The 21,123-nt window shown below is 36.3% G+C and overlaps 1 protein-coding gene across 8 annotated transcripts in view; it reads right to left on the bottom strand.

Moving 5' to 3' along the window:
• OSBPL1A (oxysterol binding protein like 1A) overlaps positions 1–21,123 on the bottom strand; it is a 393,082-nt gene that overhangs the window by 302,737 nt on the left and 69,222 nt on the right. For all 8 annotated transcript variants that reach the window (XM_074207328.1, XM_074207333.1, XM_074207332.1 and 5 more), the window contains one exon: positions 13,688–13,762. In XM_074207328.1, coding sequence (XP_074063429.1) covers positions 13,688–13,762 — 75 coding nt within the window. The remainder of the gene's footprint in view (positions 1–13,687; positions 13,763–21,123) is intronic.

The following is a 21,123-nucleotide window of genomic DNA, read 5'->3' as shown; positions in this document are numbered from 1 at the left end:
TGTGACTCTGGGTCAGGCACAACCATTACCTACCTCAGTTTCCTCAACTATAAAAAGGGAATATAGCACCTATCATCCAAGACTATCATAAAGAGATCCAGGTTTCTTTTCTATGCCTCACAAAATACTTACTCTCTCAACTCTGGACATCTTCATTAACTGGTCCTCATGCTTGTAATAGCCTCCCTTCTCAATTCTGTCTTTTTCCTTCAAGTCCCAGCTAAAATATCACCCTTATACAATAATCCTTCCCTCTATTGATTATCTTCCAGTGATCCTGTATATATTACCTTACACACTGCTGTTTCCACATAGTCTTCCCCTTAGACTGTGAACTTCTTGAAAGCAGGAATTGTCTTTTGCCTTTTTTGGTATGTTGCCTATAACATAACAGGCACTTAATAACTATTTGATGACTGATTCCTTCCTTCAAGGAGAGTTGGAAGGCATTGAAGAAAATGTCAAATGTTATAACAAAAATTGAAGTTGATTGCGCCTTAAGAGAAAAGAACTTACCCTTGTAGCAGTATAATAAAAATAATAGCTATATTCAGGAAGATTATCAATTGGTATAGCAAAGGTCAAAATTATTTTTTTTTGTTTTTGTTTATAGGTTTTTTGCAAGCAATGGGGTTAAGTGACTTGCCCAAGACCGCACAGCTAGGTAATTATTAAGTGTCTGAGGCTGGATTTGAACTCAGGTCCTCCTGATTCCAGGGCTCGTGCTCTATCCACTGTGCCACATAGCCACCCCCAAAGGTCAAAATTATTATAAAATTAGAGAACAGGATAAGGATGAAAAATGATATTGCATAGGGTAATTTCAACTAGTCCTATTTAATCTAATTGTAAACAACAACAGAAAAAGGAAAAGTATAATGTTAAAAATACTGATAATGACAAAGATTTAATAAAAAAAAAAAAGAGGCTCAAATAGTTCAAACTGCCTTACCTAGGAAAATAGTTCAGAAAAGACATGGCAGCCAGTTTAAAAGCGCTAACCTTACTTTGAGTCAACCTAGACCATGGATATTTTTCTTCTGATAGTTCTATGATTCATAACATAGCCTAAAAGGCTCTATATATTATCTTCAGCATTGAAAGTCAGAGGTCATATTGCATTTTAGGCTTCCTTTAAGTTCCTCTTCTAGAATCTTGTCACTCTTATAATCATCTACCTCATCACTATGAAATGAAAAGGTAAGGCAATCAGAATGGAGAAATTAAAAGAAACAATAGTCTTAATTTTTCTACACATGGCCAATAAGATAATGATTTCATTCACCTAAAGGAATTCTCATTTATTGAATGAATGCAGCAGAAACAAAAGCATTTATTACATGGCTACTACATGCCAGATGATGGGAATACAAAACAAAAACTAAGCAGTTTCTATCCTCAAAGAGTTTACAGTCTATTAGGGGGAAGTTACATACATACGGAAGTACATTCACTATATCTAAAAAAAATCAGCAGTAAAGTCATTTCCAGGAAGGAGGGCACTAGCAACTGGGGAATATAAGATCTTATGTATGAAATTGTACTTCTGCTTAGATTTGAAGGAAACTATGCACTCTTAAAGCATGAGAGCTTTCTAAGAATACAAGTATGACACAAAAGGCATAGAGATGAGGATGGAATGTCATAGGCAAGGAATAACAAGTAATTCAGTATAGGAATTACTAAAATTCAGAAAAGAAAGGAATGTAAAATAAGCCTACTCATGTAATCTGTAGCCAGACTAAGAAGGAATTTATATGCCAAGAAATGAAGTGGGCATTTTGTCCAAAAGGCAGAATGGAGTCATTGAAGCTTGGAGTGACATAGATAGATCTAAGTTTAAGGACTATTTAGGAAAACAATTAATGTTGGAGAGGTTATGGGAGGACTAGGACATTAATGTAGTATTGGTAGAGTTGTGAACTAATCCAACCATTCTGGAGAGCAATATGGAGCTATACCCAAAGAAAATACAAATGATCATACCCTTTGATCCAGTAATACCAATATTAAGAAATCATAAAAAATGGGAAAAGCCCCACATGTTCCAAAATATTTGCAGCAGCTTTTTTTTTGTAGAGGCAAAGAATTGGAAATTGAGGGGGTGTCCATCATTGAGGAATGGCTGAACAACTTATGGTATATGAATTTTTTTATGATTTCTATAAGGAATCATGAATGGTTGGACTCTAGAGAAGCATGGAAAGAATCACATAAGCTGATGTTGAGCGAGGGGAGTGGCATCAAAAGAACATTGTATACATTAAGAACAACCTGGTAAATTGATCATGGATGCGGCTCCTCTTAGAAGTTCAGAGAGCTAGGATAAACCAGGAAGACCTGTTATGGACAATACCATTCACATCCAAGTAGAAAAAAAGACATAGAATCTAATGAACACTATGTTAACTTTTCAAAAATTTCTTATGTTTTTCCCATATATCCCATGGTTTTCTCTCTTTTCCCTTAATCCTAATTCCTCATACACAAAACGACTAATATGTAAATATGCTGAATACAAATATGCATGTACAATATTCATTAGACTGTTCACTGCTGAGGGGGAAGGAAGGTTGAAAGAAAGATATGTAACATAAAAATATAAGTGCATGAATGTTGAAAAACTTTCATATCATGTAATTGGAAAAATAAAATATTAATCAGAAAAAGGAATATCACTTTTGCAGCTATGTGGGAGATGAACTGAAAAGGGGAAAGTCTCAAAATAGGGAAATCTACATAGACATAGACATAATCTAGGCAAGAATCAATAAGGGTCTTAACTAGGATGGTAGCTGTCTTAACAGGGACAGTTGTGAGGGATATTGAGGCAGGATTAAAAAGACTGCAACTGTTTGGATATGCAAGGCTTTAGTAGAGTAAAAAGTTTATTCCAAGATTATGAACCTGGGTGACTTGAGAGATGGGGGTGTTCTCAAAAGAAATAGGGATATTAGGAAGACGATGTTTTGAGGGGAAAATGAGTTATATATATACACACACACACACACACATATATATGTATATATATATATATATACATATATATATTTAGCTTTAGATTACTATGAGGCAATCAGATGTTGAAGCAGGTAGTTGGAGATGAGGGACTAGTACACAAGAAAGAGACAAGGTTTGGAAACATAAATGTAGGTAGGAATTATATGCATGGGAATAATGTTAGTGAAATTATACAGAGAGGATGTAAAGAGAGAGAAAAAAGTGCCCAGTACAAAGTCATGGGGCACATCTTCTGATGGCTGATGATCCACCAAGGTTGATGATCAAACAAGGAAACTTATAAGGAATGTCCTGAGAGGAGAACCAAGAGGGACAAGGGAGTAAACAGGAAGAGAAAGCAGTTAACAGCATCATATCCTGCAGAGAAGTAAAGAAGAATAAGATCTTTAATTCTTAAGAAATGAGTAAGCAGAAAGAAGGTGGAGGTAAGCGAAGATAACCTTTTTGGCTATATAATATATACAATAATATACAATTGAAGAGATAGTTGGGTCAAGTGAAGTTATTTTTTTAAAGAATGGGTAAAACGTTCCTGTTTATAGAAAGCAGAAAGTAAGCAAAGATAAGTGTAGGAGATGACCACAGGTGATAAACAATTAGAATCAGAGACTTTAGAGCTGTAAAAGTCCATCAATATCATCTGATCTAAGAATTCTTATCCTGAGATCCACGGACCTATTTCTTAATAGGCAAAATGACTGATCCAAATTAAAAACAGAAGATGATCACTAAAGTGGATGATTTTCCAATTCCATTTTTTAAAACACAAAAATACACCTCAATTTGTATTACAAAACCTCTTACCATGTAATTTTCCAGAGACCTTTGTCACTAACACATATAACTATTTACTGATGTAAATATTATCAATGAATAAATAAGAAAGCTGAAGATCAAGCTTGTAGTTTTATTTTTCAACTTTCAAAAACAAAATCATTAAAACAGATTCTTCCATCCCATCATCCTGTATGTGTTACAGATATGTCAAGATTCAATAATACACAAGTTAGATTTCAACAAAATAGAAGAGATAGTACCCAAAAATGTATAAAACCCTTACTTCCAATTTCAACTGACAATTAGCAATTACTTTCTGATCATGACACTATATTATATCCATTAAACAACAAAGATTTCACAAAATATTTACAATAATTGCTGCTCTTGTGTTAGTTATAATATAAGGTGTTGCTCCTACATAAGAAAAGTTTGGTGCTGAAATGGCAAGAAAGAGTACTTTTGCAAATAGAAAAATAATTAAATTATCTGGTTATGGACACAAGGGATCACCTCTTGCATAGGCAATTTGGTACCTGAAAGAAGCAGGAAAAGAATTTTGGTTTAATAACTGATAAAGAAACAGTTTTCATATAAGTGGTAAGCTGGTGATTGCAAAAGCAATAGAAAATGAACTATGGCTTAAATTCCTTAGTAAAGGATATAGGATGAGATCTCTTTTATATAGGAATAAAGAAACATAACTGTTAGCAGCATAGACTATTAAGAATGGCTTGCTTTTCAATCCATAGTCATATGAAAAATTGTTCCAAATCATTACTTATTAGAGGAATGCAAATTAAAGCATCTCTGAGATACCACCTCACACCTCTCAGACTGGCCAATATGACCAGAAAGGACAATGATCAATGTTGGAAGGGTTGTGGGAAATCTGAGACACTAATACATTGTTGGTGGAGATGTGAACTCATCCAACCTTTCTGGAGAGCAATCTGGGATTATGCCCAAAGGGCAACAAAAATGTGCATACCCTTTGACCCAGCAATACCACTACTGGGTCTATATCCTGAAGAGATGAAAAAGGGTAAAAACATCACTTGTACAAAAAATATTTATAGCAGTTCTGTTTGTGGTGGCAAAAAAATTGGAAATTAAGTTAATGTCCTTCAACTGGGGAATGGTTTAACAAACTGTGGTATGTATATGTCATGGAACACTACTGTTCTATTAGAAACCAGGAGGGATGGGAATTCAGGGAAGCCCGGAGGGATTTGCATGAAATGATGTTGAACAAGATGAACAGAACTAGAAAAACATTGTACACCCTAACAGCAACATGAGGATGATGAGTAACCCTGATGGACTTGTTCATCCCTTCAGTGCAACAACCAGGCTCTCTGCAATGGAGAACACCATCTATATCCAGAGCAAGAGTTATGGACTTTGAACAAAGACCAAAGACTATTGCTGTCAAATTAGAATTAAAAAAGCACATTATATTATTATGTAATTTTACTATCTCACACTTTATTTTTCTTCCTTAAGGATATGATTTCTCTGTCATCACATTAAACTGAGATCAATGCAAACATGGAACCAATGTAAACACTAACATAATGCCTTCTGTGTGGGGTGGGGAAAGGGATGCAAGAATAGGGGGAAATTATAAAATTCAAAATAAATAAAATATTTCTTTAAAAAAAAAAGAAGAATGGCCTGCTTTTAAGACAGAAGGGCTAGAGCTCTGGAAGCCTGGTCAGTCCTTTGGTTCATTTGCATGCAACTGTTTTAAGAGTTAAGTTGGCAAAACATAAAATTAAAAGCATTTAAATGTTTGGAGACTATGGATGACTAAAAGGAGATTCACTAAGTAATAGGAAGTATGAATTTAAGATAAACTACATTAGCATGTCAACAATGAATCTGGCAAGTGAAGACTAAAGAATGAGCAGGGGGTAAAAAGGTCAACTTGGTATGAGTTTTGTGAAGAATAGTCAATCAGAGGCAGATGATAAAGCACTAGACAGGAAATAAAGACCTGAGTTCAAATCCATTCCCAGATATTTAGTAACTGTGTGACCCAAGACAAGTCACTTACCCTCTGCAAATGGGGATAATAACAGCACCTCCTTCCCTGGATGTAATGAGAAAAAAAAACACCTTGAAGCAGCATATAAATGCTATTTATTTCAGGCTTCAGCAGAGATTCCCGATTACCTGAAGACAGACCGAGCTCACTGGACTTCAATCTAAACTATTTCCCTTAGGCCCCACCTAGAGCTGGAGAGAGGTCAAGCATCAGAACTATGTGCTGCTCCCTTTGAAATGAGAGGGAAAAGCAGAGGAAGAAGACAAGCTTTGAAACTGGTTTACTGTGAAGTATTTGCTTCTGGCATCAGGGTGAGTGGATAGCTCGGGAGCCTGAAGGTACTGACGTTCAAACCTGCAAGAGGTCTGCTGGCTAGATTCAGAGTGTAACACTTTCTCAGGGCATTTTAAAGAATGACTCTAAGGTGAAAGAACTTTTTCCAAGGAAGAGAAGAATATTTTCCCAACTGGAGATTGGTAAAGATCAAAAGGAGCAAGTGACCAGAGAAGTACCTTCACGTGGTACACATCTTCCAAACCTACAATACAGAGTGGTGAGCTGTCCCCCAACCTATGGGATTTCTTTACTAGAGTGTCTTCATACCAGGTTTATTTAAGTTTAGGTAAGATATACAGCTAGGTAAGTCAGTAGATAACCCTAAACCTGGAATCCTGAAGACTTGAATTCAAATCTTCCTTCAAACACTAACTATTGTGTGACCTTTGAGACCTTGGACAAATCATTTAACCTCTGTTTGCCTCAGTTCCCTTAACTATGAAATGGGCATAAGAATAGCACCTACCTCCCATTTATTATGAGGATCAAATGGGATAATTTTAGTAAAATGCTTAGCACAGTGCCTAGCAGAGAATAGGCACCATATAAAAGACAGTTATTACCTACCTATTATGTAAAATTTTGTCCACCTGCACCTCAGTCACTAAGTCCATTGGAGGGTGAGTTGACCCAGGTCTATATTTGAAATATTATGTACCAATTATTTTTACAATTGGCTTTATCCCTAATGCCTGTAATGTATGAATTATGTACCTTACTGAACATTTAAAAATAACCTAACTCTTACCTGAGATTCCACTTGCAAAGTTTACTCTTTGACACACTGTGACATCTCTTGATCCCAGGCTTTGGAGCCAATCAAATTCTCAGTGATGTATTCCAGGCTTGAAAAAATGATTGCCTTAGTTAAACACAAGGGACTCTAAGTAGAAAATAAAAGAAGATAGGTAGATACATAGGTGGAAAGATATTTTCTGGATTCTCAAAAATCATATACGTGGAAAAAAATGAAATTCTATTGGTATATTCTTTTGAAAGACAGCAATATATAATTCATTTTAGAAATTTGCTGATAAAAATATTAACACAGAAAATTATAATTTGATGAAAGGTTTAAGGTTCAGTTAACTGGAAAATTTTTGTATAGTATCTCATTCTGTAATTATGCTGAACTAATGAATTATTGCTCTAAAATGTACTTTATCAAGCATTACCACAAAGTCAGTAAGTCTTTTGAATAATAAACTAGTAATCCTGTGGAAATCTACTAAATAACAAAGTTATCTGTCAAAACTGATTATTAAGTCCTTGCTTCTGTGCCAGGCATTGTGCTAAGCCCAGGTGATACAAACAGAGACAAAAGCCCTGCCCCCAAGGAACTCAAAGTCACATAACATTTAATCAAAAAAGTCTTTCTTTGTGGGTTGGGAAAATCTTCAATATCTATAGAGCTAATATTCTGAAACAATATTCTGAAACAAAAGAAGAACTAGTGAGAGAAAGTATGTGAGGTCCTAGTATTGTAACACCCACATCCACTGATTTATTTCCTAGAAAACATTTGGCAGTTAACAGACTCACTCATAGAAAGCCACAAACAGTGATGGATCCAAACACAAAGTTTACATTTCAGACCAAGTCCAGCCATCCACAAATAACCAAATGGTTAGGTTTAAAAAAAAAATCATTCCACCTAAACCAAAGTGTTTCTTAGGCAATCACATTTCAGGTAGATTACTTATAATAGGAGGAAAGGATTTGAATTCCCAAACAGTTGTTAGATGTCAATTAATAGGAATGGCAATGTTACAGAAACAGTAAAAAGAAAAATTAAATTACCATTAAAGCATTAGAAAGCCAAAATCTATGATCTTTCCTTGTTTTTATGTTACCTTAGGATATCCTAAGAGAAAAAGAGAAGGAAAATCTGTTACCTTCCTCCTCTCATATAATTCCAACTACACTGTCATCCTGATTATGGAAACAATTCTTTTCTCTCAGGGTTTATCAATATCTATATATCTGTTCATTCTATTAGTTCAGTCGTTTCAATCATGTCCAACTCTTTGTGATACCATTGGGCTTTTCTTGGCAATGTTACTGGGGTGGTTTGCCATTTCCTTCTCCAGTACATTTTACAGATAAGGAAACTCAACAAAGTGACTTGACCTAGACTAAGTATGTATCTGAGTTCAAATTTGAACTCAGGTCTTCTTGACTCCAGGCTCATCATTCCAATCACTGGCTACTGGACTGCCCTCTAAACCTTTCAAGTACATCAATAAGTAATATTTATCTACATATATTCAGTGTAATCACAACTTCATTTCATGATACTCTAAACTATCAAATATTAAACCTTATTCATAAAGGACAAATCAAGCACCAAGATGTAGTCAGAAGGGATACTTCCTTCTCCTTCATGATGCTTAGAAACCATGTGCTTATTAAGTTTCATAAAGTCAATAAGGTTCTTAGACTAACGAATCAAGTTTTCACAGGGAGTTAATTACCAGAAGCTGTTCACAGAGGACAGGCAGTGCTGACTGGAGAATGCAGGATCCAGACATTGCTACAGCATTCCTGTCTTCCATTCTAGGGAAGCCACTTTGATCTTTTACAACAAGCCTTTTCCCAGTCACCCTTATTGCAAGTGCCCCCTTCTACTGATTATCTCCAGCTTGCCCCACATGTTATTTATCCCTGATATCATGGTCTTCTTGAAAATGAAGATCATCATCATCATCATCATCATTATTATTATTTGTAAATAGATGTTCCCATGTTGATGTTCCCATGTTGTCTCTCCCATTAGACAATGAACTCTTCCAAGAATGGGGACTTTCTTTACATCCCCTAAGCACAGCACTTGGCATGGATTAGGTGCTTAATTAGTACTTGCTGACTGACAGACTGGAGAATGAAGGTTAAAATTAAAAATTTATTAATAAACAGCTATGCATAATGTTTCATTAAATACTATCTTCTGTTTAGAGGAACCATTATTATTTAACTGACCATAATCAATTAAAACTCAACCCAATAAGATAGTTATTCAAGAAAGGGGGTAGATTGGCCAATAGTATGTATACTGAAGAGCTATATATACATATATACACATATATATTCACAGTCAATAGGCATGCACACACACAAATACTATAGATATAGATATATAGATATAGATATCCTGGATATTACTGGCTAATTACTAACTCTTTTGCATATCTATATCTGTATCCTAGAAATAGCAATAAATTATCCAACATCACATTCACAAAACCAATTAACAGCATAACTATGACTAGAACTTCAGTTCTTCTGAATCCCTTTCCAATGTGTTTTCCATGACAAAATGAGTAAGCATTTAAAATCCTTTATTACTTTGGTTTGATTACAATCTTGAATTAAACCTAACTGTATCAAAGAAAAACTGAAGAATTGATATTATATAGCTGAATGATATTGACACAAACTCAATTTCTATTTAATTTAAGCCAAAAAGCACTAAAGGTAATTAATGTATACAGAAAACCCCCCACCATTTTTTAAACACAATTATGGAAACTGAACTTAATATTTGAAGAAAAAACATGTTGAAAACATTTTCTTTCCCCCCATCCTGCTTCTAAATTCACCTATTTCTATGGAAAACATCCCCATTCTTCCAAGTCCTTCAAGTTGGTAACCATGTTGGTATCATCCTCAACTCACTCTCCCTCACTCCACATAATATGGATGTTGCCAGATCTTGCCAATTCTGCATTAACCAAAGATGAATAGAAACTTTGAAATGAACACTGAATGCAATCTATGCTTTAAAAAAGAGGAAAGCTGTTCACAATTGAGATTCAAAGTTTAATATACAATCTCCTTTTTTCTGCTAACCTTTGCATGCAGATAGGCTCACTAATTATAATTAATATTTTATTTTTTAAAAAATTTAAAATTATTTTAAAAATTAAATCAGCAAAAAAAAAGACAAGACCAAGAAAGAAGCAATTACCAACCCAAAGAGAAAAAAAAGCCAGACTTACAACTCACTGGTTTATGTAACTACCATAGTAGAAACTCCCTGCAATGACGCAGATCAGCAATTCTCTGGTAAATTCAAGTCTTCGAGAATCTCCACAACTAATATGAAAGACAGGATTTGAACCTCTGTCTTCTGATTCCAAATTCATTTCTCTATCTACTATGCATGGTGACAATATATTACCCAAATGAAAACGTGTGAATAGAGGAAGAGTTCACTGAACTAGTTTTTCAGTATGGAGATCTAGGACAAGTCAGTGAAGACAGACAATGACTAAAGTCCAAAGTTAAATATATTGGTCAGGATCACATTTAGGAAATCATATAGCAACATCATTGATTCTAAGAAACTTCCTGATGCAAAAACTCATCTTTATAATATATCAATATTCTTCCAAGGATTTCATATGACTCCAAGCCATATAACAGCACAATCTTAAAGGAATCAGAATTAAAGATGAGAATAAACAAAAACAAAAAGTAGACTGCTAACTGCCTACTTCATACCAGACAAAAGGTGCTTTGCTCTGGAGATACAAAGAAAAGACCCCAAAAAAGTCTCTGCTCTCAAGGAACTCACTCACAATCTAGGGAAAGAGCAAACAACTATGTACAAACAAACTGAAACAAACAGGATAAATAAACAAGAAAAATTCAAAATAATCAACAAAGGAAAAGAACTATAATTAAGAGGAATCAGGAAAGATTTCCTGGAGAATACAAACTGATTGAAACTTAAAAGGAAACCAGAAGGATGTGATAAGAAAAGACAGACATCTTCTAGTCATGGAAGACAATCAGAGAACATTATGAAAGCCAAAAGATGTAGTATCTTATTCAAGTATAGTATATCAGAGAATCCAGGTCCTCCTGACTCCAGAGCAAGTGCTCTATCCACTACACCATCTAGCTGCCCCAAGAAGTGATACAAAAGACATCTTTGAGAACATGTGGAATAGGAAAAAAGGCGAGTCATTTATGTATTAGGAGTGAGTGGCCTAAGCCCTACATGTATAACCACAAAATATTAAAAATAAAGAGTACTGAATGAATGTTTTATGCAGAATTTAAGAAAAGGCATACAAGATAAAAAAAATAGCTGGATTATGATCTGGACCCAGACTGAGGAGATCACTCATTCAAAGTATATATCACATTCATAATGAAATATATGATCCACCTTCAGGAAAAAAAAACCCGATGGTCTTAGGGTGCACATTGATACATCCTTCTACTTCTTACATTTTTCCCACTTGGAACATGGCTAATGCAGAAATTGTTTTGCAGGTTTAAACATATTTTAAATAGTTTTTCCCTTGGATCAAACACACAGTTAACTATCCACATGCAATATTTCTTAGGGTGGCAGAACCAAATTCAAATTTAATTGGGAAATATTTAGCAAAATAAATTAAAAATATAATTAAAAAGGGTATGTCACAATGTATTCTCAATACTGTTTATACTCAATTTTGCCTCAAAGGTTTTCTAAATATCAGAAATATTCACAAGAGGGGTGACTGGACTTTTATGATTCTTTATCAATCTTTAAGGGAAAGTAGGTGGAACAGTGGATAGAGCACTGGCCTTAAAATCAGAATGGGAGTTTGAATCTGGCCTTAGACATTTAACGTTTACTAGTAGTATGACCTTGGCAAGTCACTTAATCCTGGCTGCTTCCCAACCAGTATGGCACTGGTAGTCCTGATTCATATCTGACCATTGGATCCAGATGATTTGGAGGAAAAAGTGAGACAGGTGACTTAGCACAATTCCCCTCACTTAAATCCAATTCATGTGCTTGTCATGGTATCATCTCCCTGATGTCATGGTCATCTTCAAGAAAGGACATCATCAATCTTATAAACTATTCAAATATCAAGAAACAGTTTTCATATAGTTTTATTCATCCTGAATATTAACTATTAGCCTCTGAGGCAAATGCTAAATACTTGTTACTGCAATTATTGTTGAAAAGTAGTCACATACTAAGTCTAACAAGGAAGAATAAAGTTATTAGAATTTCTTGGGCCACTAATATCTACTATATTAATAAGAATTAATATTCATATAACATTTTAAGGTTTGCAAAGAACTATACAAATTTTATTTTATTTTATTCTCACAACATCCCTTGATGTAGAAGCTATTATTATCCCCATTTTTCAGATGAGAAATTAGAGAATGAGAGAGGTTAAATGATTTGGCTGCTTCAGTACCTCAGGCATAATTTGAACTCATCTTCCCAACTTCCAGACTTGGGGTTCTATCCAGTAAGGAACTTATCTTTTTTTGTTGCAACTTGCTTCAATTTGGAGCCCACAGCGACGACCTCCCTCCTGGAGGGGAGCTGAAAATGAGTCAAGCCACCACTGCCTTATGCCTCCAGCTCAAATTTATTACTGCTTAGCTTCTACATATATACTGTTAGGTCTTCCTGGGGGAATGGGGTGGGGGGGGAATGTTCCAAGCAGGGTCTACGTGCAGCATGGTATGTTACGGGGGAGTTAGTAAAACACAGCTGTGTCCTGTGCCCTTGGGCTGTGGGGTGGGATGACCAGCTCCCAAGGACTCCAGCGCACCTTCTCTCAGGGCAGCACGTGTGTGTCAATGACAGGCACAGCATCTCTTTTAAGTTAAAAAATTAATAGCTTTGTCAGTATATGAAATCACAAATGGTCAATATGATTTTATTGTTCAGTCATTTCAATCATGTCCGATTCTTTGTGAATGCATTTGGAGTTTTCTTGGTAAAGATTGGAGTGGGTTTTTCATTGCCTTCTTCAGTTTATTTTACAGATGAGAACAAAGGTAAATAGGATTTAGTGACTTTCCTAGGGTCTGTCAGCTAGTAAGTGTCTGAGGTTGGATTTGAACTCACAAAGATGAGACTTTCTGACTCCAAGGCCTGCCACACTATCTACTGTGCCACCTAGCTAGTCAGTATGGTATGATCAATATAACTATCTTCAAAAATTTGTAAAAAAAGGAATAAATTTGTTTAATATTGTTCTAGGGAACAAACTAAGATAAAAAAGTCCAATTTCCCCTCAACAAAAGAAAGAATACTTTATGAATTAAACCTAACAATGGATGGTATTGTCAAAAGAGGAAGTGAGTAAAGTGATCACTAGAAATATTCAAAGATTTAATGAGCATTGGTCAAGGTTGCTATAGACATAATATCTGCATTAACTGGAGAATGAATTAAATAAATTATAATGTCCCTTTACTTTACCATTCTTTAATTCTAATAAAAAAGAATGCTGACTAATGAATTTGCTTAAGAATTCTTCCCTTCTATAGATATTAACCCTCATTTTTAGTCTTTAGGAAATACATTATCAAAATCATGCCTTCTCTTCAAATGTTTTCACATTTGGAAGGTTCATATTTTCATTATATACACACACACATAACCATAAATTCAAACACATATCCATAAATGATGTCAGGGTGTGCATAGAGAAAGACACACCCAAACAGATGCTCACAATCTGTTTTTACCTTTCGCCCTGTAAATGCTGCACGATGAAGTGGAGTGTCTCCCATATCATTCAACACATTTACTTCGGCACCAGCCTAGAAAATAAAAATAAAACTTTAATGTTTTAATAAATAAAAGTAAAAATAATTTAACTCCAAAGTCATCTACTAAACCTCCACAGTGGGGTGAAGCTAGATGGAAAGAATGAAGAATTAGAAGGCATAGGACCCAAATTGAAGCCACTTACTTCTTCTAGGCCTGTTTCCTCATCTATACAATGGGGTAATTGGACTAGATTATCTCTAGGTTCTCTTCCAGATCTAAATATGTGATTCTATTATAAAGCACTATAATCTCCTATTAAATGCTATTCATATTCCCTTTACCCTTAGGGTAATTCTCAATTTCAAATCCTCAGAGACTAAGATTTACTGTAATATTCTATGACTCAAACATATATGACAACATTAGAAGAGAGCTGTTATTTAAAAGACATTCCTCTCTTCTAAGGATGAATCTTATATAATTGTGACTTTCTCAGGGAAGAAATCTTATTTCAGCAAAGATTTTAAGATAGCACTTTGATTTAACAAATAAAATGTGGGTTTATTTTGTTGTTAATAGTTAACATACACCCTAATAAACAAGAAGTACAGTAGAACTCTATTTCCTATAGAATAAAACAGAGAGGACTTCTGGCCAAGATGGTGGAGGTCTTTTGCCATGACCGTGGCTGGCAGACAGGAGAGCTCCAGTAATGCAGCCCAGACTTCTATTTGGCCAGCTCCACTGCTCTTTCAGCAAAGGAGTCCCTGTGTTTCCAATTGGAACCCCTACCCCCTTCCTGGAGAGAAACTTTAGATTTTCTAGCCCTAAGGACCCAGCTCAGATTGTATGATCCTGCCCCAGGCTTATAGAGTGGGCCCACTGACACCAACAACACAGAAAATCCAGAGAAAACTTCTGGAAGTCCTTACTAGCCAGCCTACTGAGGAACCCCCAGAGTTCTTATACACAGTGAACAAGACCTCCAGGAATCTCAACACCAAAGGACTGCAAACAAGCCCCTTGCCCAACACAAGACCCTAGGGAAGGGCCTAAAATGAAGAAAGTCTTGTGAAAAATGGGGTCCATTGAATATTACCTTGAAGATAAGGAGGACAGAAGTGAAGGAACTTTAGAGGAGAATATGAAATGGTCTCCAATCCAAAAAGATTTCAATAGAAGAAATCAGAAAGGAGTTTAAAAATCAGATGGAAAAAACTGGGAAAAGGATTACAAGAGAAAATTATTCAAATGCAAAAAAGAAAAATGATTTCCTTAAAAATACAATTAGGCAATTGGAAAAGCATAAACAACTCCTTCAAAACAAGAATTGATTAATCTGCAAAAGGACATGCAAAAGATAAATGAAGAAGACTCTTCTCTAAAAAAGAGATTGGAATCTGTGGAGACACCAAGAATTTGTTAAACAACCCCCCCCAAAAAAAAAACAAAAAAAAAATAGAAGAAAATGTAAAATACCTCACTGCCAAAACAACTGAACTGAGAGACACTTTAAGAATCTTAGGACTAGGGGTGGCTAGGTGGTGCAGTGGATAAAGCATCGGCCCTGGAGTCAGGAGTACCCGAGTTCAAATCCAGCCTCAGACACTTATTACCTAGCTGTGTGGCCTTGGGCAAGCCACTTAACCCCATTGCCTTGCAAAAACCTTAAAAAAAAAATCTTAGGACTCCATGAAAACCTTTGAAGGAAAAAAAAAATATCCTGGACTCCATACTTTAGGATATAGTGAAAGAGAACTGCCCTGATATCCTGGAAGGCAAAATAGTTACTGAAAGAATATATCGATCCCCTCCTGAAAGGTATCCCAAAATGAAAATACCAAGGAATACTGTAGTCAAACTCCAGAACTTTTAGATCAAGGAGAAAATCCTGCAAGTGGCCAGAAAGAAACAATTCAAACACCAAGGAGCCACAGTCAGAATTAAAACAAACTGGGGGAGGAAGGAGGAGGGACAGTAAGGAGATGGAAGGAAGGAAGACATCAAATGGGGCAAATTATATCACCTGAAGAAGTGCAAAAGGCCTATTGCAACAGAAGGGAAGAAGAGAGATGAGAACAGCCTGAATCTTACTCTCATTTTGCCTTTCAAGTATTAAGAGGGGAAGGATGGGGGAAAGAGGAAAAGAGGAACTGACAAAAGGAAGGGAAGAAAGAAAGGGCAAAGGGAAAGAGGAAAGAAAAAAGGAGGGGATGGATAGAAGGGGAAAACACACCAAAGGAAGTGGTATTCAGGAGCAAAATACTGGGAAATAGGGATAAGGTGGAAAAAAATGGGAAAAATATGGGGCGGCTAGGTGGCGTAGTGGATAGAGCACCGGCCTTGGAGTCAGGAGTACCTGGCTTCAAATCCAGTCTCAGACACTTAATAATTACCTAGCTGTGTGGCCTTGAGCAAACCACTTAACCCCATTTGCCTTGCAAAAACCTTAAAAAGGGGGGGAAATATAAACACAGGGAAGATATCACGGAAGGCAATAAAGAGTTAGCAAATATAATTTTGAATGTGAAAGGGATGAACTCCCTCTTAAAATGGAAACAGATAGTAGAATGGATTAAACCAGAATCCTATGTTGCTTACAAGAAACTCATTTGAAGGGGTAGCTAGGTGGTTCAGTGGATAGAGCACCAGCCCTGGATTCAGGAGGATCTGAGTTCAAATCCAACCTCAGACACTTAATTACCTAGCTGTGTGACCTTGGGCAAGTCATTTAACTCCACTGCCTTAAATAAATTTTTAAAGGTTACTAAGAAACTCATTTGAAGCAGAGAAAGACATACAGAATAAAGGTAACAGGTTGGAGAAGAATATATTTTTCCTTCTGCTGAAGTGAAAAAGGCAGGGGTAGAAATCCTTATCTCAGACAAAGCAGCTGCAAAAATAGATCTCATTAAAAGAGATAAGGAAGAAAACTATATCTTCCTAAAAGGAATCATTGACAGTGAAGTAGTTTCAATTCTAAATATGTACGCAACAAGTGATATAGCATCCAAATTCTTAGAAGAGAAGCTGAATGAGTTACAGGGAGACATAGACAGCAAAACTCCACTGATGGGAGACTTCAACTTCTCTCTCTCTCTCTCTCTCTGAATTAGATAAATCTAACTATAAAATAAAAAAAGAAGGAAGTTAAGAAGGTAAATAGAAAGTTAGAAATCATATATATGATAGACCTCTAAAGATAACTGAATGGGACAGAAAGGAATATTCTTTTTTCTGTAGCACATGGCATGTACATAAAAATTGACCAGGTATTAGGGGGAAAACAACCTCATAATCAAATGCAGAAAGGCAAAAATATTGAATGCATCCTTTTCAGACCATGATACAATAAAAATCACATGCAATAAAGGGGCACTAAAACTAAACTGGAAACTGAAACTAATTGAAAACTAAATATCCTAATTTTAAAGAATGAGTGGATCAAACATCAAATGATAGAAAGAATTAATGATTTCATCTAAGACAATGATAATAACAAAACAACATACCAAAATGTATGGGATACAGCCAAAGTATTTAATAGGGGATATATTATATCTCTAGAAGTATACATGAAAGAATAGAGAAAGAGGAAATCAATTAACAGAGCATGCAGCTAAAAAAGAGAAAAAAAACAAATTAAAAATCCCCACTTAAGTATCAAATTAGAAACTCTAAAAATTAAAGATGAAATTAATAAAATTGAAAGCAATTAAATGGTCAGCATAATTGATTATATCAATAACAAACCTAACAGATATCATGATTATCTCAATAGATGCTGAAAAAGTTTGGCAAAATATAGCACCCATTCCTGCTAAAGGCACTAAAGAGCATAGAAATAAAAGGACTGTTCCTTAAAATGGTAAGCAAAATCTATCTGAAACCATCAACAAGTTTTATATGTAACGGGAATAAACTAGAAGCACTCCCAGTAAGATCAGGGGTGAAACAAGGATGCCTGTTATCATCAGTACTATTCAATACTGTATTAGAAATACTAGCTTTAGCAATAAGAGAAGAAAAAGAAATTGAAAGAATTAGAATTGGGAATGAAAAAACAAAACTCTCACTCTTTGCAGGTGATATGATGGTATACCTAGAGAACCATAAAAAATCATCTAAAAATGACTGAAAACAATTAGCAATCTTAGCAAAGTCACAGGATATAAAATAAACCCACATAAAATTTCTATATGTTACTAACAAGAAACAATAGCAAGTTATAGAAAAAGAAATTCCATTTAAAATAACTTCAGACAATATAAAAAGATTTGGGAGTTTACCTGCCAAGGCAATCTCAAAAACTCTACAAAAATAACTATAAAACATTTTCATACAAATAAAATAAGATCTAAATAACTGGGCAAATATCAACTACTTATAGATCAACTGAGCTAATATAATAAAAATGATAATTCTACTTATTTAGTGCCATACCGATCAAACTTCCAAAAAATTACTTCAGTAAGCTAGAAAAAAATAGTAACTAAATTCATATGGAAAAACAAAAGTCAAGAATATCAAGCTGTCTGGTACTGGTTAAGAAGTAGAGTAGTAGATCAGTAGAATAGAGTAGGTATAAAAGAGACAACAGGAAATGATTATAGTAATCTGCTGTTTGATAAACCCAAGGAGCCCAGCTTGTGGGATAAGAACTCACTCTTTAATTAAAACTGCTGGGAAAACTGGAAGTTAGTATGGCAGAAACTAGGCATAGACCAACATCTCACACCTTGTGCCAAAATAAAATCAAAGTGGGCACAAGATTTAGACATAAAAGACATTATAAGCAAATTAAGAAAACAAGATCAAAATTGAATGTGTTGTGAGAAAAGAAACAGATCCAAAAGGAAGAAAGAGATGAGAAAATTATGTTAAGACAACTTTTAAAAATTGAAGATAAGTTTTAGCTTTTGTTTAAACTTCACATTTCTAAGACGGCGACAAGAAAGGATCTTGTCTTAGGAGCTCTCTGATAAAACTCATAAGCTAAGGACTCTAACTAAACTTTCGAGAGACAGAATCCACAAAGGGACCCAGTGAGGCAGTTCTCCTACTCAAGGTAACCTGGAAAAGAGCAGAAAGACTCTGCTCCCCCGGGGTCGGAGAGGCGGCCTGCCAGAGGGGTGGCCTGCCAGAGTGAAAGAACTTCAGCTTCCCGGAGGCAGCCCCAGGGCACTGGGAGCACAGCTCACAGCAGCAGGGGAATCTCCTGAGCTGCACCCCAGGGAGCACCAGGAACAAAGTGGGGGAACAGCAAGGGACCTCTGCCAGAGCAAGCACTTGGAGCCCAGGCCTCAAGGCACACAGCCAGCCAGAAACAGAAGCAGGTGGAGCTGGTAAGCAGGAGCTCCCAGGGCATGAGCCCATTGAGCTGAGGGAGGGGAGTGAAGACAGATTGCCTAGCTCTGTCCTCTGCCTCTGGAACAGGACTCTGGGGCTCTGACCACATTCAGATCCTGATCACAGTCTAGCCCCCCCCCCCCCACCTCAGCCCCATGGCAGAGGGAGGTGCTTATAGGTCATTCACAGACCAGGAAGGAGGACAGAGCCTCACACACTGAGACCCTTGTGGGAGTGTCCCAAAAGTTCAGGAAGCACCCCCAAAAACAGGCTTAGGCTGGGAAAATGAACAAGCAAAGAAACAAGAGGAAGACCATTGAGAAATATTTTGCAAATGAGCCCAAGAAGGATCAAAATACTCAGTCTGAAGATGAGGAAGTACAAGCTCCTGCATCTAAAGACTCCAAGAAAAACAGAAATTGGGATCAGGCTATGACAGAGCTCAAAAAAGACTTTGAAAATAAAATGAGGGAGTTGGAAGAAAAACTGGGAAAAGAAAGGAGAGAGATGCAGGAAAAACATGAAAATGAAGTCAGCAGCTTAGTCAAGGAAATCCAAAAAAATGCTGAAGAAAATAGCATGCTAAAAACCGCTTACGTCAAATGGATAAAATAGTTCAAAAAGTTATTGAGGAGAAGAATGCTTTAAAAAGTAAAATTGGCCAGATGGAAAAAGAGATAAGAAAACTCTCTGAGGAGAACAAATCCTTCAGACAAAGAATACAATTCAGGGAGATTGATGAATTTACCAGAAATCAGGAATCAATACTGCAAAACCAAAAAAATGAAAAATTAGAAGAAAATATGAAATATCTCATTGAAAAAACAACTGATCTGGAAAACAAACTTAGGAAAAATAATTTAAAAATTATTGGAATACCTGAAAGTCATGATTAGGAAAAGAGCCTTGACATCATTTTCAAAGAATTACTACAGGAAAATTTCCCTGATATTCTAGAAGCAGAGGGCAAAATAGAAATGGAGAGAATCCACCAATCCCCCCCCCCCCCGAGAAAGAGATCCCAAAAAACCCAACCCCTAGGAATATTATAGCCAAGTTCCAGAACTCCCAAGTCAAAGAGAAAATATTACAAGCAGCCAGAAGGACACAGTTCAAATATCGTGGAGCTGCAGTCAGGATCACACAGGACTTAGCAGCAACTACATTGGAAGCTCATAGGGCTTGGAATATAATATACGGGAAGGCAAAAGAACTTAGAATGCAGCCAAGAATCAACTACCCAGCAAAACTGAATGTCCTCTTCCAGGGAAAAAGATGGACTTTCAATGAACCAGGGGAATTTCAAATGTTCCTTTTGGAATGGCCAGAGCTGAACAGAAGGTTTGATCTTCAGATACAGGACTCAGGTGAAGCATGGAGATTGGAGGAGAGGGGAGAAATATGAGGGACTTAATGACGATGAACTGCATGTATAGAAAAATGATACTGATAATATTCATATGAACCATCTCAGTTAATTAGAGCAGGTAGAGGGAGCTTTTATAGTTGAAGCACAGGAGAAAGCTGAATTCAAAGATAAAACATGGTGTAAAAATGGAGTCAATAGAAAAAAGGGAAATGGAATGGGAGAAAGAAAAAGGAGAGGGGGAATAGTCCAAGATATTTCACATAATAAGAATTTTTTATTACAATGAGCTATTGCAATGATACGGAAGGGGGGGAGGCAAGGGGGAATGAGGGAACCTTTGCTCTCATCAGAGATGGCTAGGAGAGGAAACAGCAAATATACTCAATGGGGTACAGACATCTGGAGTAAGGGAGGAGGGAGCAGGGGGAAGGGGTGGGGATGTGAATAAAGAAGGAGAGGATAGACCATGGAGGGAGAGTGGTCAGATATAACATTTTCTTTTTTACTTCTTGCAAGGGGCTGGGATTGGAAGGCCTGCCCAGGACCATAGGGCCAGGTGAATTTTGGGCCTAAGGAGTGGTATGGGGGTACAGGGCTTCTTGGCCCCAGGACCAGGGATCTGTCTGCTGTGCCACTCAGCGACCCTACAGCAGAGTCAGAGTGAAAGGAGAGAGAAAATAGAGTACATGGTAG

Source organism: Macrotis lagotis, chromosome X, assembly GCF_037893015.1.
Source record: "Macrotis lagotis isolate mMagLag1 chromosome X, bilby.v1.9.chrom.fasta, whole genome shotgun sequence".
In the NCBI taxonomy this organism is placed as follows: domain Eukaryota; kingdom Metazoa; phylum Chordata; class Mammalia; order Peramelemorphia; family Peramelidae; genus Macrotis; species Macrotis lagotis.
This window is presented reverse-complemented; position numbering and strand designations above follow the sequence as displayed.